General features: G+C 40.8%; 2 protein-coding genes across 3 annotated transcripts; both read left to right on the top strand.

The window, feature by feature from the left end:
* The first annotated feature begins 303 nt into the window (after positions 1-303).
* On the top strand, positions 304-10,229 carry TIPRL (TOR signaling pathway regulator). 2 transcript variants are annotated; one of them, XM_056497622.1, is made up of 7 exons: positions 304-574; positions 2,988-3,167; positions 3,999-4,098; positions 5,208-5,339; positions 5,741-5,836; positions 6,525-6,587; positions 7,296-10,229. In XM_056497622.1, exons 1-7 carry the CDS (start codon positions 474-476, stop codon positions 7,443-7,445), a joined length of 822 nt encoding a protein of 273 aa, XP_056353597.1. In that variant the 5' UTR covers positions 304-473; the 3' UTR covers positions 7,446-10,229. The 2 variants fall into 2 exon arrangements, with proteins under 2 accessions (XP_056353597.1, XP_056353608.1); XM_056497633.1 differs by having other exon boundaries at positions 352-574; positions 6,854-7,473.
* Positions 10,230-10,458: 229 nt separating this feature from the next.
* Positions 10,459-20,494, top strand: SFT2D2 (SFT2 domain containing 2). Its single transcript, XM_056497644.1, has 8 exons — positions 10,459-10,684; positions 10,948-11,034; positions 11,344-11,429; positions 12,479-12,560; positions 14,602-14,637; positions 14,741-14,799; positions 15,564-15,593; positions 16,215-20,494. The coding sequence occupies exons 1-8, from the start codon at positions 10,622-10,624 to the stop codon at positions 16,252-16,254; spliced, it is 483 nt and encodes a 160-aa protein (XP_056353619.1). The 5' UTR covers positions 10,459-10,621; the 3' UTR covers positions 16,255-20,494.
* Positions 20,495-20,622: the final 128 nt, after the last annotated feature.

The following is a 20,622-nucleotide window of genomic DNA, read 5'->3' on the forward strand; positions in this document are numbered from 1 at the left end:
GAAGAGTCTGGATCCACACTCTTGCAATCCCCTCTTTACATATTTGTACACATTGGTAAGGTCCTCTCTCAGCCACCTCTTCTAGAGGCAGAACAGGCCCAGCTCCCTCAGCCCTTCCACCTAACGGAGATGCCCCAGTCCCTCAATCGTTTTCGTTGCCCTCCGCTGGACCCGCTCCAGGAGCTCCATGTCTCTCCTGCCCCGGACAGAACACTGCCGATGTGGGCTCAGTAGAGCCGAGCAGAAGGGCAGCATCCCCTCCCTCGCCCTGCTGGCAGCACTGCTCCCGATGCATCCCAGCATTCCACCGCCGCCGGGGCTCCGCGCCGCGCGCCCCGGGAAGCGGAAACGCCACGGGACGGTGGTTCCGGGGGCGCCGCCGCTGCCGAGAGCGCTGTGCGGGAGGAGACGGGAGGAGACGGGAGAGGGGCTCCGCCGCCTCCTGCCTCCTGCTCCGCGGAGAGGAGGCCGCCATGCATCCCGTTTTCCAGAGCAGCCGGCGCGACTTCACCTTCGGGCCGTGGAAGCTGAGCGCCGCCCGGACGCACATCATGAAGTCGGCTCAGGCCGAGAGGTGGGGCGGGCGCTGGGCCGGGGTCGCAGGGGGGCACAGCACAGTGGAGCCCCGCACGGTGTCCCCGCTGCTCCGGGAGCCACCGCGGGGCTGCGGCCTCGGCCCTCACAGCGAGGGGCTGGGGGCATCGGGTGGCCTTGCACAGAGCCTTCCCAGGGCGGGGGAGACGCTGTTCGGCCCAGTTACGCGGGGGGAACGGCGTTGTTCCTTCTCTTCAAGCTTGATTCTCTGGCTGGAGAAACTGGGGCCATTTGCGTTACAGGTAATTTCCAAAATTTGGTTTTGATGATTACAGAAGGCAGCCTACAAGAAAGAGGAAGAGGGGGTTTTTACAAGGGCGTGTAGTACGAGGACAAGGGGGAATGGATTCGAACTGAAGGAGAAGAGATTTAGATTGGATCCTAGGAAAGAAATTCCTGACTATGAGGATGGTGAGTCGCTAGAACAGATTGCCCAGAGAAGCTGTAAATGCTCCATCCGTAGAGAAGTTTAAGGCCAGGTTCGATGGAGCTTGGAGCAGCCTGGTCTAGTGCAGGTGTCCTTACTCATAGCAGAGGGGTTGGAACTTGACCTTTATGGTTTCTTCCAGCTCAAACCATTCTGTGATTGTATGATTATAATGGTTTTGGATCTTTGTGAACTGAGACCCACTGATTAGAAGCCTGGTTTTCTTAATTACTTTTGAAAAAGGATATTTTTAATGTCTCATACCATGTCTTGGTAATAGCTATTTTAAGATAGTAGTTTTCATAAAAAAATTATAAGTTGCTCTCTTCTAGTAAGAGTTTCCAATCCAGTGAAATCACTGGAGAAAATGTTCCTGTATCAGCATCAAGTACTTCAGTCAGATTTGCTAATGTGGAACTGAAGAGCTCAGCTGTGCCATAACTGACCTTAGTAGCAGATGGATTTGGCAGATATTTCTCGGTTTCATTTTCTGGAATAAATATCAGTATACATGGGAATATCATTAGTTTTGTTAAATGTACTTTTATTTATCTTGCTTTTACCTTTTCTGAGGCTAATGAGGGAGGAATTCTCTGGAAGGAGCTGGCTGCTCATGGCTGGGATGGGTGCACTATTTGCTGGGTAAAACACTTGTCTCAGCTCAGAGAGTGATGGTGAGTGGAGTTACATCCCACTGGCGGCCCATCACCTGTGGTGTTCCCCAGGGCTCAGTATTGGGGCCAATCCTATTCAATATCTTTATTGATGGTCTGGACAAGGTGATTTGAGTGTACCCTCAGTAAGTTTAAGTTCAGATGACCCCAAGTCAAGTGGAAGTGCTGATTTGCTGGAGCATAGGAAGGCTCCGCAGAAGGATCTGTACAGGCTGGATTGATGGGCTGAGGCCAATTATATGAAATGCAACAAGGTCACAGCAACCCGTTTTGTCTTTTTTATTGCTTGGGGAACATTACTAGTATCTATGGGAATTTTATTTCTGGCAAATATATATTGCAAAAATCCCTCAGCGACCTGTGTGGAAAGGTGAAGGACTAAATGTGCCATAGCCAAGAACTCTTTTTTATGCAGGGGTTGGTTTTTGCAGGTCAAGGGTTCCTACACTTGATGAAATGGAAAAGTTCATAATGTTATTCTGCCTTCTCTGGGAAAAATGTAGGATCTTATTCTCCAGGTCTGAGAATTTGCTGTGTTTTTTTTAGTTAGGTTAACACCGTTCTTTTGTATTCAGGGTTACAGAAATAACCATTGTTATCAATGCCTTGTGATCAATGTGAACGTTACTATTAGGACACTCTCTTCCCTCTCCTCACTTGAATGAGTGTATTTCCTAAAGCTTTCTTCTCTCCAGATGTCTTGTATTCCTTTTTGATCTTGGTAAGGTAGGTAGGGAGGAAAAGTGCAGGAAGCGTACCAGCACGGGTCTTGCACCAGCTTGAAGAAGTAGTAGAGCACAGATGTGTCTTTTGCACTTTTGACATACTCTGCCAGGGTTGTCCTAAGCATCTTTTTTGTAGGCTTCTAAATTTGGAGGTATGGACCACTGTGCAGTAAATTCAAACTTGCTCATGATGAGTCCTTGTTCCTAAGAATTTCTTTGAGCACCTACTGAAGTTGGTCCATCGATCATCCAGGGACTTGCTAGCACAGGTGGAAAATTGCTTCTACATGCTTCTCAGATATTCTTGATTCCTTATGTGTGAGAATTTTGTCTGAGCCTGATGGTGAAGGAATGTTTAAGGAATACTTTTTTGGTGGAAAAGTCACTTTGGATCAATGACTCTGCATTTCAGGTGAAATGATTAGCCTGGGAAAACAAGGAAGTCTTGCAGGATATATTGACGAGATGTCTTCAAAGTTATCATGGTCTAAAGAATCCTTATGCCAAAACAAGGACTGCTTTCACTGAGCTGTAGCTGACTGATGCCTCTTTTATTTTTCTCTGCAGGTTGGCTGATGAATTACACATGCCTTCTGTGCCAGAGATGATGTTTGGAGACAATGTCCTAAGAATACAGCATGATGATGGTTTTGGAATTGAGTTCAATGCTACAGATGCTTTAAAATGTGTCAATAATTGTCAAGGTATGATCAAAGTCGCTTGTGCAGAGGAGTGGCAAGAGAGCAGGTACAGTATTTTATCACCAGTGGGCAAGTACTGGTGTGTTGTATATGAAACTGTCAGACAGTAGATAAGGGAACAAACTGAACTCTTGAGAACCACTTTGCATTTGGTTCAACCCTAGATACAGCATATGATCACAGAAGTCACTTGGCTTTTCTTTGCTGTCATCATCCTTTCTGTTAAATTGAGTCAGCTGTATTTTCAGCTGTGTCATGGTTTTCTGCAAGTAAACTTCAAGTTTAACATGACTTAATGCTGTTTCTGTTTATTCAAACTCATAGGGCTGTGAGCATTACAAACCTGTATTGTGTGGTGTTGCAAAGTGCTGTACATGTTCAAAATCTTAGCCTTAGGAATGAACCAGAACAATTACTGTGCATGAGAACTAATTATGATGCTTAGTATTTACCAAATTGGATTCGTTGTAGAGCATTTGGAAATAAAGCACAGAAAGAAAGCAAAGTTGTCGTGAAAACTAAGCTAAATTGCAGTGTTAATGATTGCTGTGTCTTGTCAAGAGATCACTTTCTGCCTACTTAAAGAAAAATTGATCCTGAAATACAAAATTTTCAGCAATATTGCATGAAAATCTTTATTTTGAGTCATAGAACTGAGATAGATTGAGAATTCTTGTAATTATTTTCAAAGTTATTATGGAAACAGATGTGAAACCATGATTAAGTTTTGACATTGTGATTCTAGCTCAGACAATGCTGCTGTTTTTCTCAAGGAACAGTGTGGGAATTCTAATGCACAGTCTTATGTGAGGCTGTAATTTTTTGAGAATTGCTACAAAGCAATTACTACAAAGCTGTTTTTTCTTTCACTGTTGAGGAGTGAGACTGAGCACAGTAAGGAAGTTGTCAAGCCATATGACTGGACGTATACAACAGATTACAAAGGAACCTTGCTGGGAGATACTGCAACATTAAAGGTAATAATTTTCTCCTTGTTAATTTCTGACTGCATCTCGCTTCAAAATTTTCTTTAAAGCTGTCATTTACCTTTCAGTAGGCTTCTGTAAAATCTTTTGTGCTTCGTAATTTCTGATCTCAAAGTGTAATTTGGTCTTCTCATGTCTCTCAGCTCGTGATTTTATCAAATCATGGCTTATTTTAATAATGGGAGTGGGTGGTGTCTGAAAGTGTTTTAGGATTAAAGCACATGGGAGGCTTCAGCTCTTGCTGGGGGCTACTCTGAAGCTCTGAGCTGCTGACATACAGCAGAACTATCAGCTGTGTCATTCTGTAATGCCTTCATGCTCTGCTGCTTGCATGTTTGTCTGCTTTATGACCTGGCTGCTTTCAATGGCCTGATGTTTTTCTGCAATAGTGACTCAGTAACTCCTCATATTTAAACTCAAAGGCCCTCCCATGTCTTTATCTTTTGTGAAAATAAGACTGAAGTTCCCAGCTTCTGTTTACTGCATACAGCTTGCTTGCTATTAAGCAGATAATCTCTATTAATTCACTAGAATCACTTTAATTAGAGATCATTTGGGTTGTGCTGGAATTAAAAATTCAGCATAGGAATAAACAACGTTGGTCCATACTCTTTAGACACCAGAAGTGTCTGTGGAGACCATGAGATGGAAAATATACAGGTGCTTCACTTCCATGGAAAAGCTTTATTAGAATCCTTTTCAAGGTGTGTAGTGGGCTAGGGGTGCTAAATGCGTGGAAATCTGTTTATAAACCTGAACTTGTCACATATGTGTTAAACACAAGGCATCTTCAAATGATTTGAAAGAAAGTGAGCAGAATTGTTTGCAGCTTAAACCCTACTGAGCCTGTACCCAGAGAGAAGTTTATTCAGAATTTTCCACTCTTAGTTTTTGCTTTTGCTTGTTGTTACGATCAAGAAGAAACTCTTGAAAACTTTGATATTTTAACTTTTTCTCCTAGAAATTTGGTGCGTCTTAAGCTTAATGCCCTAGAAGGCTTTTTTTCCTTTTTAAGACTGTGGAATTCAAAATATCAGGGCAAACTTTATGTAGTTTGGCAACAAATTAATAAGCTAACTGTTCTTAATCTTTTTCTCTAGGTTGTTCCTACAACAGAACACATAAATACAGAGAAATTGAAAGCCAGGGAACAAATTATGTTTTTTGAAGAAGTACTGCTGTTTGAAGATGAACTCCATGATCATGGAGTATCAAGTTTGAGTGTGAAAGTAGTGAGTATTAGGAGGTGTATAAAAGATAACTGGGGACTCAGTTGGCTGATTAATGCAAAACATGGCTGCTTTTTGCATGTTGTTCCTTCTGGGATTTAAACTTTAAAGCACAAATTTCTTCATCTTTGCTCTTAGAAATATGATCTTACCGGCAATGGTATTGTCTTGAAACCTTTGTCATCTGCCATTTGCTCCAGGGAGCAAATTTTCCCTCCTTCTGCATCTTGCCTAATAATCCTTTGAGACACTGTCTGCCCAGCTGGCCAGCCATAGCTGTAGCAAATCAACAGCCCAAATTTTTACTTCTCATATTGTCTTCTGCTGTGAATATCTGATGTAGATAAGTACATGCTTAAAGTAAGTCTTTGTAAGGTGCTCAATAGCCATCTTTATTTTTGCAGAGGGTTATGCCTTCCAGCTTTTTTGTGCTGCTGAGGTTCTTTTTGCGAGTGGATGGGGTACTCATCAGGATGAATGATACAAGGCTTCATCACGAGGTAAATCCTTACTTTCCATTGTGACTTATTTTACAGAGGTTCCCTTGCCATTTCACTTCCAGTGACCTGGTGATATTCCTCTAATTTAATACTGATGTTTGGAGGCATAAAAACTTCTGAGTGTATTTTATTATTGTGTTGGTGCTGAGTTAGCAACCAAGTGCTGGATGCCGTGGTGTATGAGCAGAGTAGGCTACCCCTCATGTGGTGTAATAATTTAAATACATTTGATAGACACAGATTAGAGAAGGAAGTACAAGAGGAAAAATAGGCAACACTAAAGAGTTCAATACTGTCTTGTCTCCAAGCACATTATTTTTGTCTTACCTAATTGAATTAGACTGGAAGTATAGCTTGCAAATTACTGTCCATAGTACATTGAGTTCTGGTATCTCATAAATAATACAGGATGTTAAGATTTGTGGTTTGGTAATTCTATGTAGATGTGTAGGAGATCTAGCTGAGTAAAAATTAGCAAGTATATTCAGTCACAATTTTTTTGAAGCATGCACACAGCTGTCTTTTGGGAAAAAACACAACATTGTTATCATCTGTCTTCATAAATTTAAATGTACACTTCTTCTCCTAGGTGAAAGTATATAGTCAACCAAATTGCAATGCTTACTAAATTCAATATATTTAAAATGCTTGTTTGTACTGATACCAGATGATTGCTTTATTCCATTAGGTTGACAAGACCTACATGTTGCGAGAATACACATCCAGGGAAAGCAAAATATCAAGTTTAAAGGTATTCCATTTTTAGAACTTTGTTTATTTTCCTTCTGTCTGCTTTTTAGTTGTATGTCAGCATAGAAAATACTATGACTTTCAGTCTTTCTTTGTACAGTTTGGAATTAATACAGTAGAAAATTCTTCCTGCTTATGCAGCTTTTATTTTGGTGATTTTAGAGCAGATTTGCATTTTGTGAATGCTCATATGACAAGGAATGGAATGAGGTCACTTTTTCTACTCTTGAGTTAATGAAATGTTTTTATTATTTTATTTTCTCATAGAACTGTTGAGCTGCAGAATCAGGTACTTCACATCCCATGATGTTAAATTTCATGGCTGGTTGTGTGCTTCCAAGCAGTATTAGGGATTGAGATCTGTTTGGTAATAGATTCTTTCAGTTTTTCTCAAATATTTGAGTTTAATAGGTTACCTTAACACTCTAGTAATGGCTCAGAATAATTTGTGGTACATTTGGAGTTGCAGCTGTTGATTTTTATTCGTGACAGATGCCTGAACTTTGATTTTCTTGTACCTTTCCTGCTCCCTTATTTTTCCTTTGCCTCTAAAAAGTTTGCCTCTAGTGTTGTTTACATCCAGTAAATGATAAATTAATTAAAAGGTAAATTAATTAAGAAGTAATGAATGTAAAAGTTTGGGGTTGGAATAATTTTTCTTATCCCCTCTTTGCTTTCACTCATTTCATGTAAAATTTTTGCTTTTTAGAGCGTTCCACCTTCCCTGTTCACAGAACCTAACGAAATCTCTCAGTATCTACCCATAAAGGAGACAATCTGTGAAAAATTAGAATTCCCAGAGAAGCTGGAGCCTAAACCAGAAACATCACTGGAATCCACATGTGCTAAGTCTAAATAAATGTGACTTTATAAGGACTTGAAGTAGACTGGAGATAATGTGATCACAATTGTTGTCATGGGGGGCGTTTCACTGCTAGTGGAATGAAGAATTTGGCTAATTTTTCTGTAGCCTTGAGAGAAAACATTTCAAGCAGGTGTTGCTAATTGTGTTTTTTGTTTGGATTTTTTTTAACCTGTGTCTGGAGTTGATGATAGACTGGTTTTGAGTTACAGTTTTCAACAGCACTGGAGAAATGACTGCTAGGAGTCTGGGTTCTGTTTAGTTCACCAAGCAGGCAGGAGTATTGTCTGGACCCCCATCCACTAATGCTTCTAGGAAGATTTTGTTATTGCTCCTTCAGATACTAAGAAACTACCAGAGTTGTAAAACTGATACGATTTTATTTTTATTGAGAAGTAATCCACAGAGAAAAAAAATAATCCTCTGCATTTAGTTCGATCTGTCAGTCCTGAACTACCCATTTTGCTTGGCTTCCCCTACTGATGATCAGCAAAGTTATTTCTTGTAGTTTCTGATCCAGAGTCTCACCTAAGAATATTCATTTCATCTGAGGATAGGTTTAAGTGTAGGGAAAAAAATATGTTTGATGCTATATAAAGGTAAAATTATTTGTGAGGCATTAACTCCAGAGCAGGAGAGCTGGAGGACACTGGTAAGTCTCTTCACAAATGCTGGTATAATCTGATGTCAGCTGGAGTTCGCTGGGGAGTTCTGGGGCTCTCACTTGGGGTCCTTGTACTGCTCCAGTCATGTAGGATGCTGGAAGGGCATTACCCTGCACTGGCCTTCTCTTGGATGTGCCCACATGTGACTGTTCTCCTGCCCTGATGCCCAAATTGCAAAACTGCAGTGGGGCTTAAGGCTGGGGAATTCTGATCCCTAAAGGATGCTGGTATTTGCAGTTTGAGAACGGAGGCTCTGTATGGCCTTAGAAGTATGCTAACATGTATTCCAGATACATCATTTTGGTTTATTTTAAAATTCTTCTACGTTCTCATATTGATAGAAGTGTGATCACTTGTATAGTCATGATTTCAATGCTCTGTAGATGAAACTGAAATACTTGTATTGTTTTTGGAAATCCTGCAATATATGATTGGTTTGGCCTAAGAGTGAGGCAGATAAGTACGCTTGTCTGGGTTTGCTGCTGACACTCAGTGCCAGAAGCAAGTAACTGCAGTGAAAAGCAGGCCTTGTGTTGCAAGGTGCTTGCAGATGAGAACATGTGCACATTCTGATGTCTCGGGGTTTTTGTTTAGAAATCTTCGTATTCTACACTGCATGGCTTACTAAAAGCAACCCACCACAAAACCTAGCATTTAACCATATCTATTGTGAAGTGGTTTTCATGTAGAGAAGACACTGAGGTTTTTAGGGGGGAAAAAAGTCTACTGCCATCTAAGTGACCGTTTCCTTAATGAAAACAAATAACACACAAATTTCACTTTTATTTGAGGCAGCTTGGTCTAGTGAATTCTACAGCAGGTAGAAAGGCAGGAACTAACTGCAATTTTTCCTGTGTCACTGATTTACTCTGACTATGGGGAAGATATTTCACTGTGCCTCCATTCCCTGTGTGTAAAAATGAGAGTTAATATATGCCTACCTCACAGAGAGACTGTGAGGATTAGTTTGTACAAAGTTATTGATTAGAATATTTTTTTTCTGAATACACCTTCAGCCTTATCTTTGGAATCCTTTGGAAAGGATTACTACAAAAAACTGTTCCATAGGACGATTGAAGAGAACCGAAATGGAACAGCTTCTGAAAGAAGTTGTCAGCTGTGATAATTATCAGATAATTATCAGACATGATCTGGGTGAATGAATTTATGGGCCACTTTGAAATAGAAGCAAAGTCCTCTATGTTCCCCATTACAGTCCTAAATTCTGTTGGCTTTTTTTCATCTTCCTGTCCTTGTTTCTAAACATTTTAGTGTCAGGATGAAGAAGGAAATTATAACTGAATGCAGCATGGAAGAGATTAAAATCCACTTGGTAATAGAAGATTTTGGGTCCATTCTGGTGATAGAAGGAAGTGAGCAAAGAGACAAGGAAGGGAACAACAAATGGGGGTGAAGAGGTATTTTTCTGGTGGAAGTAAATCATGGCACTTCTTTTACTCTAAGCGTATATTAGTATAAATGCCTTAGAGCTTATGAAAACACACTTAATAGCTGGTATGACTGGGAGCAGAGCTCATGTAGTGCTGGCATGAAGGAAACTATATCTGCATTTGTTAAACTGTGATTTGGGCTTGGTCAGTGATGCTTTGGGCTGAAATGGAGTGTGGGGGGAAAGCCACAGAGTGGGGAGGAAGCAATGGAAAGGGCTCTCTGCATGTTTAGCTTATATTGTTAGTTTATACTTTTGTCCATCATACATCCTAATTTGTGACCCGTTGGTAAAGTTTTATAGAATGGACTTGAATCCTGACTCTAGATACTCTCCATCTATTGTAAAGGGTGCTGTGCATTTCAGTGGAACACACGTGCTGGAGAAATCACAAGAACACCTTTAGGAAGCTACAGTTACACCAAGTTCAAAATTGGAGCACTTTGTGACTTTCTTACACCCCGCAGATTACCAAGAACCAGCGATATAAACTGGTGTACAGCAAGCTCTCTGGCACAAAATTTCTACAGAAAAGTAGCACTTTGAATAAATAACTTTAGGGGGGAGGGAATGGGGTGATTCTCCAGCTGTTTTGTGTCGAGTTTTATGTGGCAGTTTATATTGTTCCTTGTATGTTGCTAAATAAAACATACCAAGCATTTTACAGTTCTGTTTTTTACTGAGCAAAATAAACTGAAATAACTACTTGTAATGCTGAATTTTGGCTGCTAGTAAGACATTGCATCCACATACCTTTGTCTGGCAGGAGACGAAAATAAAGTGAGCGGGAGAAGGGAAGTGAAACCTCACTGACTGTTTTGCTGCTGCCAAGTGCTGGATTGTAAAGCGCTGGGAGGAGGAAGGATCCGTGCACGTCCGGACTACATCCCCCGGCAGCCTGCGCGGCGCCCCGCCGGCCTTGCCTACCTGCGGCGCGCAGGTGGGCGCGGTGGCTGCCGGGGCTGGTAGTCCCTGGGGAGGGAAGGGAAGGGAAGGGAAGAGCGAGGAAGGGCAGGGCAGGGCAGGGCAGGGCATTCCGGCGGGCGGGCTGCGGAGCCATGGACAAGCTGAAGCGGGTGCTGAGCGGCCGCGACGCGGAGGAGCCGAGCGGGCTGGCCGAGGTAGCGCTGCGCTGCGGGCGGGGGCCCGGCCGCCGCTCCCCGGGGCGCTCGGAGCGGCGCCGCGGGGCAGAACCGGGGGCGCGGCGGGCGGTGCCGCGGGGCTCCAGCGCTGCCCCCGCCTCCCGGGGCTCGGCATCCCCCCGGGACACTCGGGAGGGTGCCCCAACAGGACACGGCAGCGTCCGGGAGGAAGTTTTCGCGCTTGGTAGGAGGCGACAGCTACGGTAAACAAGTTTCGCTTTTGTTTTTCTCCTCGTTTCCAGGTTATCGATGCGACTTCGTTAGGTTGGGGCACCCGAGTGAAAGGTTTCATTGCGTGTTTTGCCATCGGATGCCTGTGCTCGATCTTGGTAAGGGCTTTTCGCCACATCTCTCCAATATTTGAGTTGCAGGAGCCCAGCTAATTACAGCCTCCCTCTGTGCTGTTGCTTAATTTTTCCGAGTCTCTGCGGAGACTTTTGACTCGGTTCTAGTTACCAATACACTGACTCTTAACAAGAATGCCAACAAATGCGATTTACTTTAGTATGTGTAATTCTGCAGTTTGGCTGGAAGTTTTCCTAAGATTTCTTTTGTGACGTGACACTTCTTGGATATATATATTTGTTTCAATTTAAAACCTGTTAATTTCTCCTCCTTCTCTAAATGTTCCTTTTTAGGGTAGTTGTCTGCTATGGATACCAAAGAAAGGGCTGGTACTCTTTGCAGTGTTTTATACCCTGGGGAATATTGCATCTATTGGGAGGTAACAATCTTTATATATAATTTCCCTAACACAGATGAGAAACAAAAGCAGAATGATAGTGCATGAGTGGTAGAAACTGTTGCATTTACGAGAGAGGATTTAATTTTGTAGATAATTTTCTTTTTTAATTTTACAGAGCAGCATTTCCCTAGTAGTGCCCTGAAATGGTTAGGAAAATTTCAATTTTGTTTATTGCTATTAGTAATGAATTCAAGATAAAAGTTGCTCATCAGTAAAGAAGAACCACACTCATGCTGTGAGCATTGAGGGTTTTTGATTTTGTTGGTTCCTCCTCCCCCAGATAAAAATAATTCCTTGCCATTTTGCATTTGGAAGTTTTGGTGAATATGTTATGCAGTCTGTCTGTCAGGGCAAACATATGTAGTAAGATTTCATGGCCATCAGTGTTCCTGAAGCAAAACCCTACATCCTCTGTGACAGGCCCAGCTTTCTGTGGTTGTGGAAACTTAGCATGATGCAAGAAAGCATAAATAATTGAATTGGAAGTAATATGCTAATGAGGCAGAATAATATAGTATATGAGGCAGAAATATCACTTTAGATTAAACTTTCACCTTGCATAATTCATCCAATATTCATCATCAGGGCTCTGAATGAGGCTGCAGATCTGGTAAAGGATCAGAGAATGGATCCAGGTCTGAAAACAGCATTTCATGTAGAGGAATTGAGCTGGATTACCTGGCAATCCATGCAGAGCCTCTGTGGATGGTGTTCTTGAAAAGCAGATTTAGACAGCATTTTGGAAAAGCAAGGATGCTCTGATTGGAGCTGACCTTGGCCTGTGCTTCTGACTTGATAGTTCTGCTCTGCTTCTGTTAAATTTAACAGAACAAGTGTGAATAAAATTGTAAATACCTTGCACAAAGAAAAGAGGAAATGGATTTTGTCTCATACTATAATCCCATTTCTTTTGTTATGCTGCCCTGATTGCCATAACAGCACAGTGTACTGGTGCCCCTATGGCAGCAGACAGTTCAATCTTACCCATCTTTCTCATTTCCGTGTTCATCTCGACTTGTTTTTCACAGCACTATGTTTCTTATGGGACCCATGAAACAATTGAAGCGGATGTTTGAGCCTACACGTTTGATTGCTACTATTGTTATGCTAGTAAGTATCCAAGGATACTTCAAACTCATACAAACCTGGCAACAGTTTTCCTTGGGAAGTCCTTTCATATCCATTGACCCAGCTATGGCTCAGGATGTATCTGGGGGTGGTTTTTTGGTTCGTGTTTTTTTGTCTTTTCTTAAAATGTCAAACACTGCACATCTATGTAGTGGAAAGGTAAGTGCAGCACCAGAAAAGCACCCCTCTGTTAGGCAAGACTGAGCTGAAGCCAGCTTGTTTTGCTGAGGGTCTGTGGCTGGTGTGTGTGAGCCATGCATGTGCTTTTTTAGGGTGCTTGAGGTCACATCATATTTACATGTTGCCTAAGAAGTGAATGATGGGAAACTAATTTTTTTTAAAGTTGTCCTATGGATGTTGCTAGATATTCTATTTTGCTTAATTTTGTCTTTTTATATTCCATCTGATTGCCTTGAAAGAGCAGTGTAGGTATTTCTACCTTGATAAAATCATCTCTTTGTAACAAAGCAGCTGGGGAAACTGTGCCTTGGTTACCTTGCATTAGGGATCATCCCAGCTGGCTGATAGCTTCAGGTTTTGAAACTTGTATGACAGAACATTCAGTGGAGTCGCCCTTGGAACTATTTTATTTTCAGAAGATGGAAGTTATAGCAAACCTTGTGTTGTGTGTGTTTCTGTGTCTGAAAGTTACTGCTAAATTTCAGACTGACTCTTCTTTAAAGTACATTGGTTTTTTGTCTCTGCAACTTTCTTGTTTTCTCGTGGCAAGTTAAAAAGTTGAAAGGTGGCTTAACTTGCATGAAACTCCCATTTTCAAGTCTGAATGTCTTCAGTGTTTGCTTGGCATCAGCGCTTCCCAATTTCTCTTTACATATCCAGAGATGCTGCAGAGCTTGACAAATTGTGGATACTTGCAGATCCAAGCAAGAAACTACTGTCTGGTGTGTGTGTGTGTTTTGTATGCATTCAGGATGCCTGGAGTCAGGAGAATTCCTGGAATGCTGTTCACTGGGATAAAGCCTGTCATTAGATGTATGATGCAATATTTAGACCAATATACAAATCACCACCTTAAAACTAATGGAAGAACTGCATTAATTGTCAGTACTGGTTGGGTTCAAGTGTATGATTTCTTTGGCAATGCATGTCTTAGTGTCTGAATATGCAGTACTATATGGGGGTTTGTTCCATTCTAGCAGAAAGATGCACATCATAATCTCTGGTAGCACAATGGTACATGTGTATCTAAAGGCTGTTAGATGCTGATGAGGGAAGATGAATTATCAGCATGTATTACAGACAGATGAGCTGTCTTATCTTAAATTGAAAATGAAAACTAATATGAAGCTTCTGTTAAAACTAAGAATTAAAGCAGAAAATATCTGCCCCCAAGATTTTACCTGTAGTAAAGAGAGACACAGTGCACACACTGAAAAGAGAAAAAGTGCTGGTTTGAATGACTGTGCCCAACTTAAATATATACACAGGAGAGCTACTAAGCAATAGCCCAGTTCTTGGAAGTGTAGCATAGTTTTAATTGCTGAGCTCTTAAGTAATAACCATGGTAGCTGTGTACTCATCAGGAACTGTGCAGAAGCAGAAAGACTAGGAGTGGTAACTGAAAAGTAAAATTTGAAAAGTCTTACTTATGCAAAGCAATGAAATGTGGTGTGTGCCTGTGACACCAAGAAGTGTGTGGGATGGAGCAGGGATCTGCAAAAGACCTGCAGGCACCTCTTCCTCCTGCTCCTTTGCAGCCATAAAATCATTTGCTGGAGATACCAGGCTGATATTTCCTGATTGCTTTAATTCACTTCTGAAATATAATATATATATATATAATATATATATATATGTATATAATATATATAATATAATAGCAAGAGCATTTTAAATACAAGGGACTTTTAAATATGAGGAACTCTTACAATGCAGGATTGAATAAAACTGTGAAATGATGTAATTAATTTCTGTCTCTGTGAAGGACCCTGTTACAGTGTTGCAATATTTACAGAAACTGGAGTTGTTTCTATTTTTAATTAAAATAATTTTTTTCTTCTAGTTGTGCCTCATACTAACACTGTGTTCTGCTTTCTGGGTGAGTACTAGAGTACTGTATGTATGTATAACTGGAGTTTATGTAGGTGGAGAACGTTTTAAAAGCAAGATTCTTACACTGTTGTCTCTCCTCTCCCTTCCAGTGGCGTAAGGCAGGACTTGCTCTTCTTTTCTGCATCTTACAGTTTTTTGCCATGGCATGGTGAGTGATTTCCTCCCCTACACACTCCACTTTCTGTTGCACCTGACATCAGTAGCTGGATTGTAAGTGGATTTTGACATTGAGTTAGGTGGAAGGAAAATTTTTACCTTGTCAATCCCTTAGATTCAAGACAATGCATCAGTGAGGAGCTGATCTGTTCCCACTTCTTGGTCTCTCACACCACTGCAGAGGCTTTGGAGACAGAGCTCAGGGCTCCATTTCTCAGGAAGCTCCTTTGATTTCTCTGACCTTGAACTGAGCTTGTTTTTTTTCTTTTCCTTTTAAATCAGTTTGCTGCCTCCTGCCTGGTATTCCTCTTTTACACTTTGCTGAATTTGTCTCGTTCAGAGACCCAGTTATGCCAGTCAAATTATCAGTATTCTCATGTTAATGTACAGTCTGTGCAAGGTCACCAAAGGAGTGCACAAACTGATATGGACACCTAGCCAGCCCCTCAGCACTAATCCTCAGCACTAATCAGCACTAATCCAACACTTGTAGGTGTTGGAGCATGAACAATACTGGATGCAGGAGAGCTGTGTTTAAAATGCTTTCACAACATCCCCCTCTATTTTGCCATAGTGTTTCATACCCTGGCTGGGCTAAGAAGGCCTGCAAGGATGCTTCTTCCTGTTACTCACAAACTCAAAGCTTCATTTTGGTTATGTAACTTGCAATTTATAATGTCAGAGGGGTTGTTCTTGTTTGTCACTCTAATAAACTTTTCTGACATGAAAAGTAACTTTCAAAATCTTTCTTCTTAGGTACAGCATTTCCTTCATACCATATGCAAGGTAAGCTTCCCCACTCTCTTACTCTTTGTCTTTTTGAGGTTTAATCATGCAGAAGATTAGTTTAGAGAAGCATTGACATGTGTGGCTTTAGAAGGTTTTCCATGGTGCAAGAAATACGATTGGTTACATCTGAAAATGGAAATAAGCATCTTCTCTAGTGGGAGAGCACAAATGGAGAAAATGAGAGGGCTTCTCATAGAAATATGTATGGCTGCTGACCAAAGCCTGAGCATAAAACTTGCCTTTGGAATGCTGGTCAAAATGTTGGTCAAAAACTGGTAGACAAGTGTCTATTTCTGTGTCCCTTTTGTCCTGTTGTCCCTCATGAGCACTTTTCTGTGTGAGCACACAGTTCTGTCTCCTGGCCCTCCCATCTGCACTGCACTGCCTCCGTGCTGCCTTGCAGGTGTCCCTTCCACAGCAGGTGGGCACTGAGCAGACCTGCTTGTCTCCAAGGCATTTGTGTGGTCATTCAAATCATATTAATGCAATTAATACATGGTCAGCTGATCTCAGCAGTCCTCAATGTCAGTGGGATAGCAGCATGGAATGACTCTTATCAAATAATGTAACTGAGGTGACTCTGACTCACCTGCGTTTTTTTCTTTCTCTTGCCTGTAGGGATGCTGTGAAGAAATGTGTTTCAGTCTGTCTGTCCTAACAGGAATACTGGATGCCTCACAAAGTTCTAGGAAGTTCTAGGTAGAACTGTGTTGAGATCACTGTGTTGTGTAGTTTCCTACTTCAGTGCCTTTAAGTGCTTGTTAGAAGCTCCTTGTGTTACACCCAGCGTCCGCAGTTGCTTGGGTTTGTAAGCAATGGTGTCTGTGGGACAGGGGGCTTGTGATCAAATGAAATTCAGTCTGGCAGAAGAACTGGGCAGAGGTCTGCAATCTGTTATGGTGATTCTTGCATAAATTCATGCTTTTGGTTTTGCAAAAGTTTCAAAGTAATGTGTGAAGTCTGTAAAGTGAAGAAGACCTTGGCTCTGATGAGACTGTGCCAGTTGTTAAGTTGAAAACTGATTTCTTATCAACAACTTGGGATTTTTGTTTTTAAATAGCCTTGTGTCACTTCATCTTTGCACTGTTTGCCTTCGATAATGGAATATTGGTATTCTTTCTTTTCCTATCTCTCTTGCAAAATTTTAGGTTTATGAGACTTCTAAAAGATGTAATTCTAAAGGTAAACATGGTTGTGGACTAACCATGAAATGTTTGCATCTTTAATTAAGTAGTTAATTCTCAGTTTATACTGATAGTCTTCCCTTAAAATACATGAAAGGGACATTTTTGTAAGAAAAAGCTTGCTCCTGTTGCAAAAGCACTTGTAAAATGAGGTCCATTAATGTTTCCAGCTACCAGGAACCTGAGTTCTTTTCCTTGCTCATGGTTGCAAGGCAGGAAGCTGACATTTTTCACATGAAGTGAGGTGCTTCTCTTCTCCTCCAGCTATAGCATAAGAGCAATGAAAAGGGCATGGTAGGCAAGCAGTGAAAGAATTTATGTGTGTTCTTTCTCCAAGGACAAACTGTCATAAGGTGAAAGTGGGCTATTGTTTTTAAGCAGCCTGGGGCAGGGAGAAGACATTTTCTTCTAAACTTGCAAATAAGTTAAAATTTCAACATTTCCTCTTTGTTTCTTTGTGTGTAGAATCAGTTTTGTTTCTGCTAAAACTCTTGGACACACCAGTGAACTTCTCTGCATGGAGGAGAAAGCACAATATTCTACTGCCTGTGGTAGCAAGGAAAGCATGAAACAATCCCACTGCCAGCTCCAAACAAGTGCTGGGCAGTCTGTATCCAAATTTCAAAGCCACTCTGTGTTCTCTTTATCCTCTGAGCTATATATAATCATTTACTCCACCATTGCATTGGTCAGTTTAATATCTCAGCACAGATTCCTGCTTCTGCTGTGTGAGATAGTGTTTAACTGCTTTCCCTTTTCCTTTTACTAAATTGTCTTGCTGGAGCCAGTGTTTAGGATGATGGTTCTCCAGTGCACTCTAGTGGGAACTGAAGCATCTCTTCCTCAATCTACCAAGAGTTTAGTTGTTTAAGAGCATTGTGTTCACATGGCAAGTGTATTCCTGACTTGTGCCACAAAGATTTTAATGTAGGAAAAACTTGGATCTACTTGGCTGTGAAATATAAGCTCACAGTGAAGGCAAATAGTTTTATGGCTTCCAGAAAGTTACTAAGAAATTAATTAATCTTAAATTTAAGTGTCCTGATAATTTACAAAGCTTCTGTACCACCCACCTGTAAAGATCCTCTTAAAAAAAAAAAATTAAAGATTCCCTTTTGCAGTTGGTATAAAAGGGAGATTTTTACAAGCTTTTTGTGGATTCCAGGTGGCCAGAATTACTGTTTCAAAGGCATTTTAATGGAAAATGCCACTTTGGAAAGATGGCACTGTTGTTAAAATGAACCAATTATGCAGATTCAAGTACTAGGTGCTGGTGCTTTTTTTATCTCCCAGGATTTAGAAATTAGTGTTGAAATAAATATGTTGACTATTACTTTTCTTGAAAAGAAGAATTGGTTAAATGCCCAAGAGAGACTGGGAATTAAAGAAAACTGATCCTTCTTTTCCCTGGCTGATCTAAGACAAGTGTCTAAACTAATGTGTGTCTTTTTTTTCAGGGAGTAAGTTCAAAACCTAATTTACATCTGTCAAAGGACCTATGCCAGTCTTTTCTAGGGACTTTCATAACGTCTACAGAATTTCTCTATATAAGAGAAATAGAAATGCAACCCTAATGCCTTTTACATTCCAATATTTCTTTAATTTTAGCATCTCTGAATGTCCCTGGAAAAAGCTACAAGCACAGTATCCATTGTTTCTCCTTCCCCTCTCCAGCTAAGTTACATTAGCTCCGATCATCATTCCAGGTTCAGCAGCCATGATAATGAAATTTGACTTTTGGGCTTCTTTTTCTGATTACTTCACATTTGGAGGAGTGAAACCCTTTTGCTTATTCCTTGGCTAGCTTGGGCAGGGTTTTGGTAGCCTGACTCTCTGGCAGTTCTTCTGGAAGAACAGTACAATTTGGTATGGTGAATGTTAGTTTTTCAGCATGCAGAGTGGCTAACTAGGACCTCTTAGCTGACTCTTGTGAACACAGACAATTAGAAGCAGGAAATTTATGAAAATACCAGCAGATAGCACATAAATGGATTTTTGTCCTTTCCCCTTCTCAGTTTAAAACTGGAATTTCAGCTTCACAGCCTTTTATTCAGGAAGAGAGAAGAACAAATCTTCATTTGACTGCACAGCACATGAGGCTAAGTAATTGTGCCCTTACAGGAAGGGAACCCAAGGGGAGATGGCAAGGGCACAAGGATCACAAGAGTGCCACTGGGGTTTATGTTGCCCTTTGCTGTTGTATTCTGTCCCTGGGGACATCAGACAGTAGGAGAGACTTGCCATATTCTTGCCAATATTTGAAACATACTCAGGGTTTGTCACTTTTTCTACAAGCAGCTTTGATTTAAAACAGCTCTCCCAGAACAAAACTCTTTGGATTCTTACTTTTAAGCAGTTGTAGTGAGGCTGTTGACAAGCTTAACAGCAAAAGAAATTTCCACTTTACTGAAGTACTTTATTTTGTATGATTTTTACATAACTGGGGAGTAAACTATATGAATATTCCCTCTTGAGTTGTTTTCAATTTGAATTAGATTATACCATTACACCTTTTCTTTTGTCATTAAACCTGCTTTGTGTTATGTTTTGGTTATCTGCTTGGCAGGAAGCATGGTGGGTATTTCTAAAGCTTTCCATCTCACTGTCCTTGAGGGCAGGAATGTTTGTTGTGTGCACTCTGCTGCAAATAGAGAGTCTGTGGTTTGAATCACAAAGCTCCTTCCTTCCCAAAGTCCTTGCTCAGTTGCCTATAGCACTTAACTCAAGGCTGACTTTCCTAAGGAAGCTTCTTTGATGTTGGGTGCCCATCTCAATAGGATTTGGTATTCTAACAGAAAGTGCTTTTTTGCTCAGCCTGTTGACCAATTTGTCCCCATTTTTACACTTTTTGCTGTACAGATAATGTAACCTCAACCAAGCAGCCTTAGCATGCAGTTCCAGCAGGAAATTTGTATATCCTGGATCAGCTGACTTTCCAGCTATATTAGAAAGGGAGATAGGGAGGGTGCTAGTCATCTGTTCCCAAAGTACTGAGACTCTATACATTCAAATATGGGATTTTTTTTCACTACTTCAAGGTTTTGTCTGTTTTGTGTGATGAAGTCCGTTATGAATACTGGTACTACCTGAAATGGTTCTACACTTATGACATGAGCAATTTCATCTCATTTAGTATTTTCAGTAATAAGGTTGTTCATGAACTGTTACAAAACCCAAGAATTTTCTGCCACAAGTTGAAAGTCTTTTCAGAAGTCATGGGTTTAAAAGGGAGGTGTGTTGGGCTCTCTGTGTGCCTCTGACTTCCTGAGAACAGCTCTTGCTTCATTTTGGTGCTTAATCATGTTCATGAAAGTGAGATCACTGTGCTATTGTAAACTGAGGAGGAGGAGGATGTTTAAACACATTTGTCTTAAATACTAATGTTTACAACCATTGCAAATACTGACCATTTTGGAGGGAAAGCACACAAATGGTTTATTGTCTTAAAACCATGTGCCTCACTGTAATGTGACCACTAAATTTTTTACCAGCTGTGGAATTGTTTTGTAAAATAAAAACCAAACTCAGAAATTCTCTGCAATGTTTTATATTGTTACTGATTCTATTTGCTGCTGTGCTTTTTCTATTTACACTGTTTGATTTCTACTTTGATAAACATCTCTTTTTGTGACTTACAACTTTCTCTGTAATGAAGTGAAACCCTTACAAGTGCTGTTTATTTCCTTCAATAAAGTTATCACTGCATTAAATGAATTGTTCCTGTGGTTAATGTTCTTAATATTCTTATGGCTTTTAAAATGATGCTGATTCTCCAGATGATGCTGAAATTGCTGTGGGTAGTTTGTTTCCTTTTGTTTGTGTGTTTGGTTTTTTGAAAACGA

Source organism: Oenanthe melanoleuca, chromosome 1, assembly GCF_029582105.1.
Source record: "Oenanthe melanoleuca isolate GR-GAL-2019-014 chromosome 1, OMel1.0, whole genome shotgun sequence".
NCBI lineage: Eukaryota > Metazoa > Chordata > Aves > Passeriformes > Muscicapidae > Oenanthe > Oenanthe melanoleuca.

Excerpts from the sequence above, each read along its gene's own strand:
- SFT2D2 (XM_056497644.1), top strand. The coding sequence starts at position 10,622 with ATGGACAAGCTGAAGCGGGTGCTGAGCGGCCGCGACGCGGAGGAGCCG. Across the intron at positions 10,685-10,947 it reads AGCCGAGCGGGCTGGCCGAG|GTTATCGATGCGACTTCGTT; the intron begins GTAGCGCTGCGC and ends CCTCGTTTCCAG. Across the intron at positions 12,561-14,601 it reads TTGCTACTATTGTTATGCTA|TTGTGCCTCATACTAACACT; the intron begins GTAAGTATCCAA and ends TTTTTCTTCTAG.
- TIPRL (XM_056497622.1), top strand. The coding sequence starts at position 474 with ATGCATCCCGTTTTCCAGAGCAGCCGGCGCGACTTCACCTTCGGGCCG. Across the intron at positions 5,340-5,740 it reads CAAGTTTGAGTGTGAAAGTA|AGGGTTATGCCTTCCAGCTT; the intron begins GTGAGTATTAGG and ends TTATTTTTGCAG. Across the intron at positions 6,588-7,295 it reads GCAAAATATCAAGTTTAAAG|AGCGTTCCACCTTCCCTGTT; the intron begins GTATTCCATTTT and ends TTTGCTTTTTAG.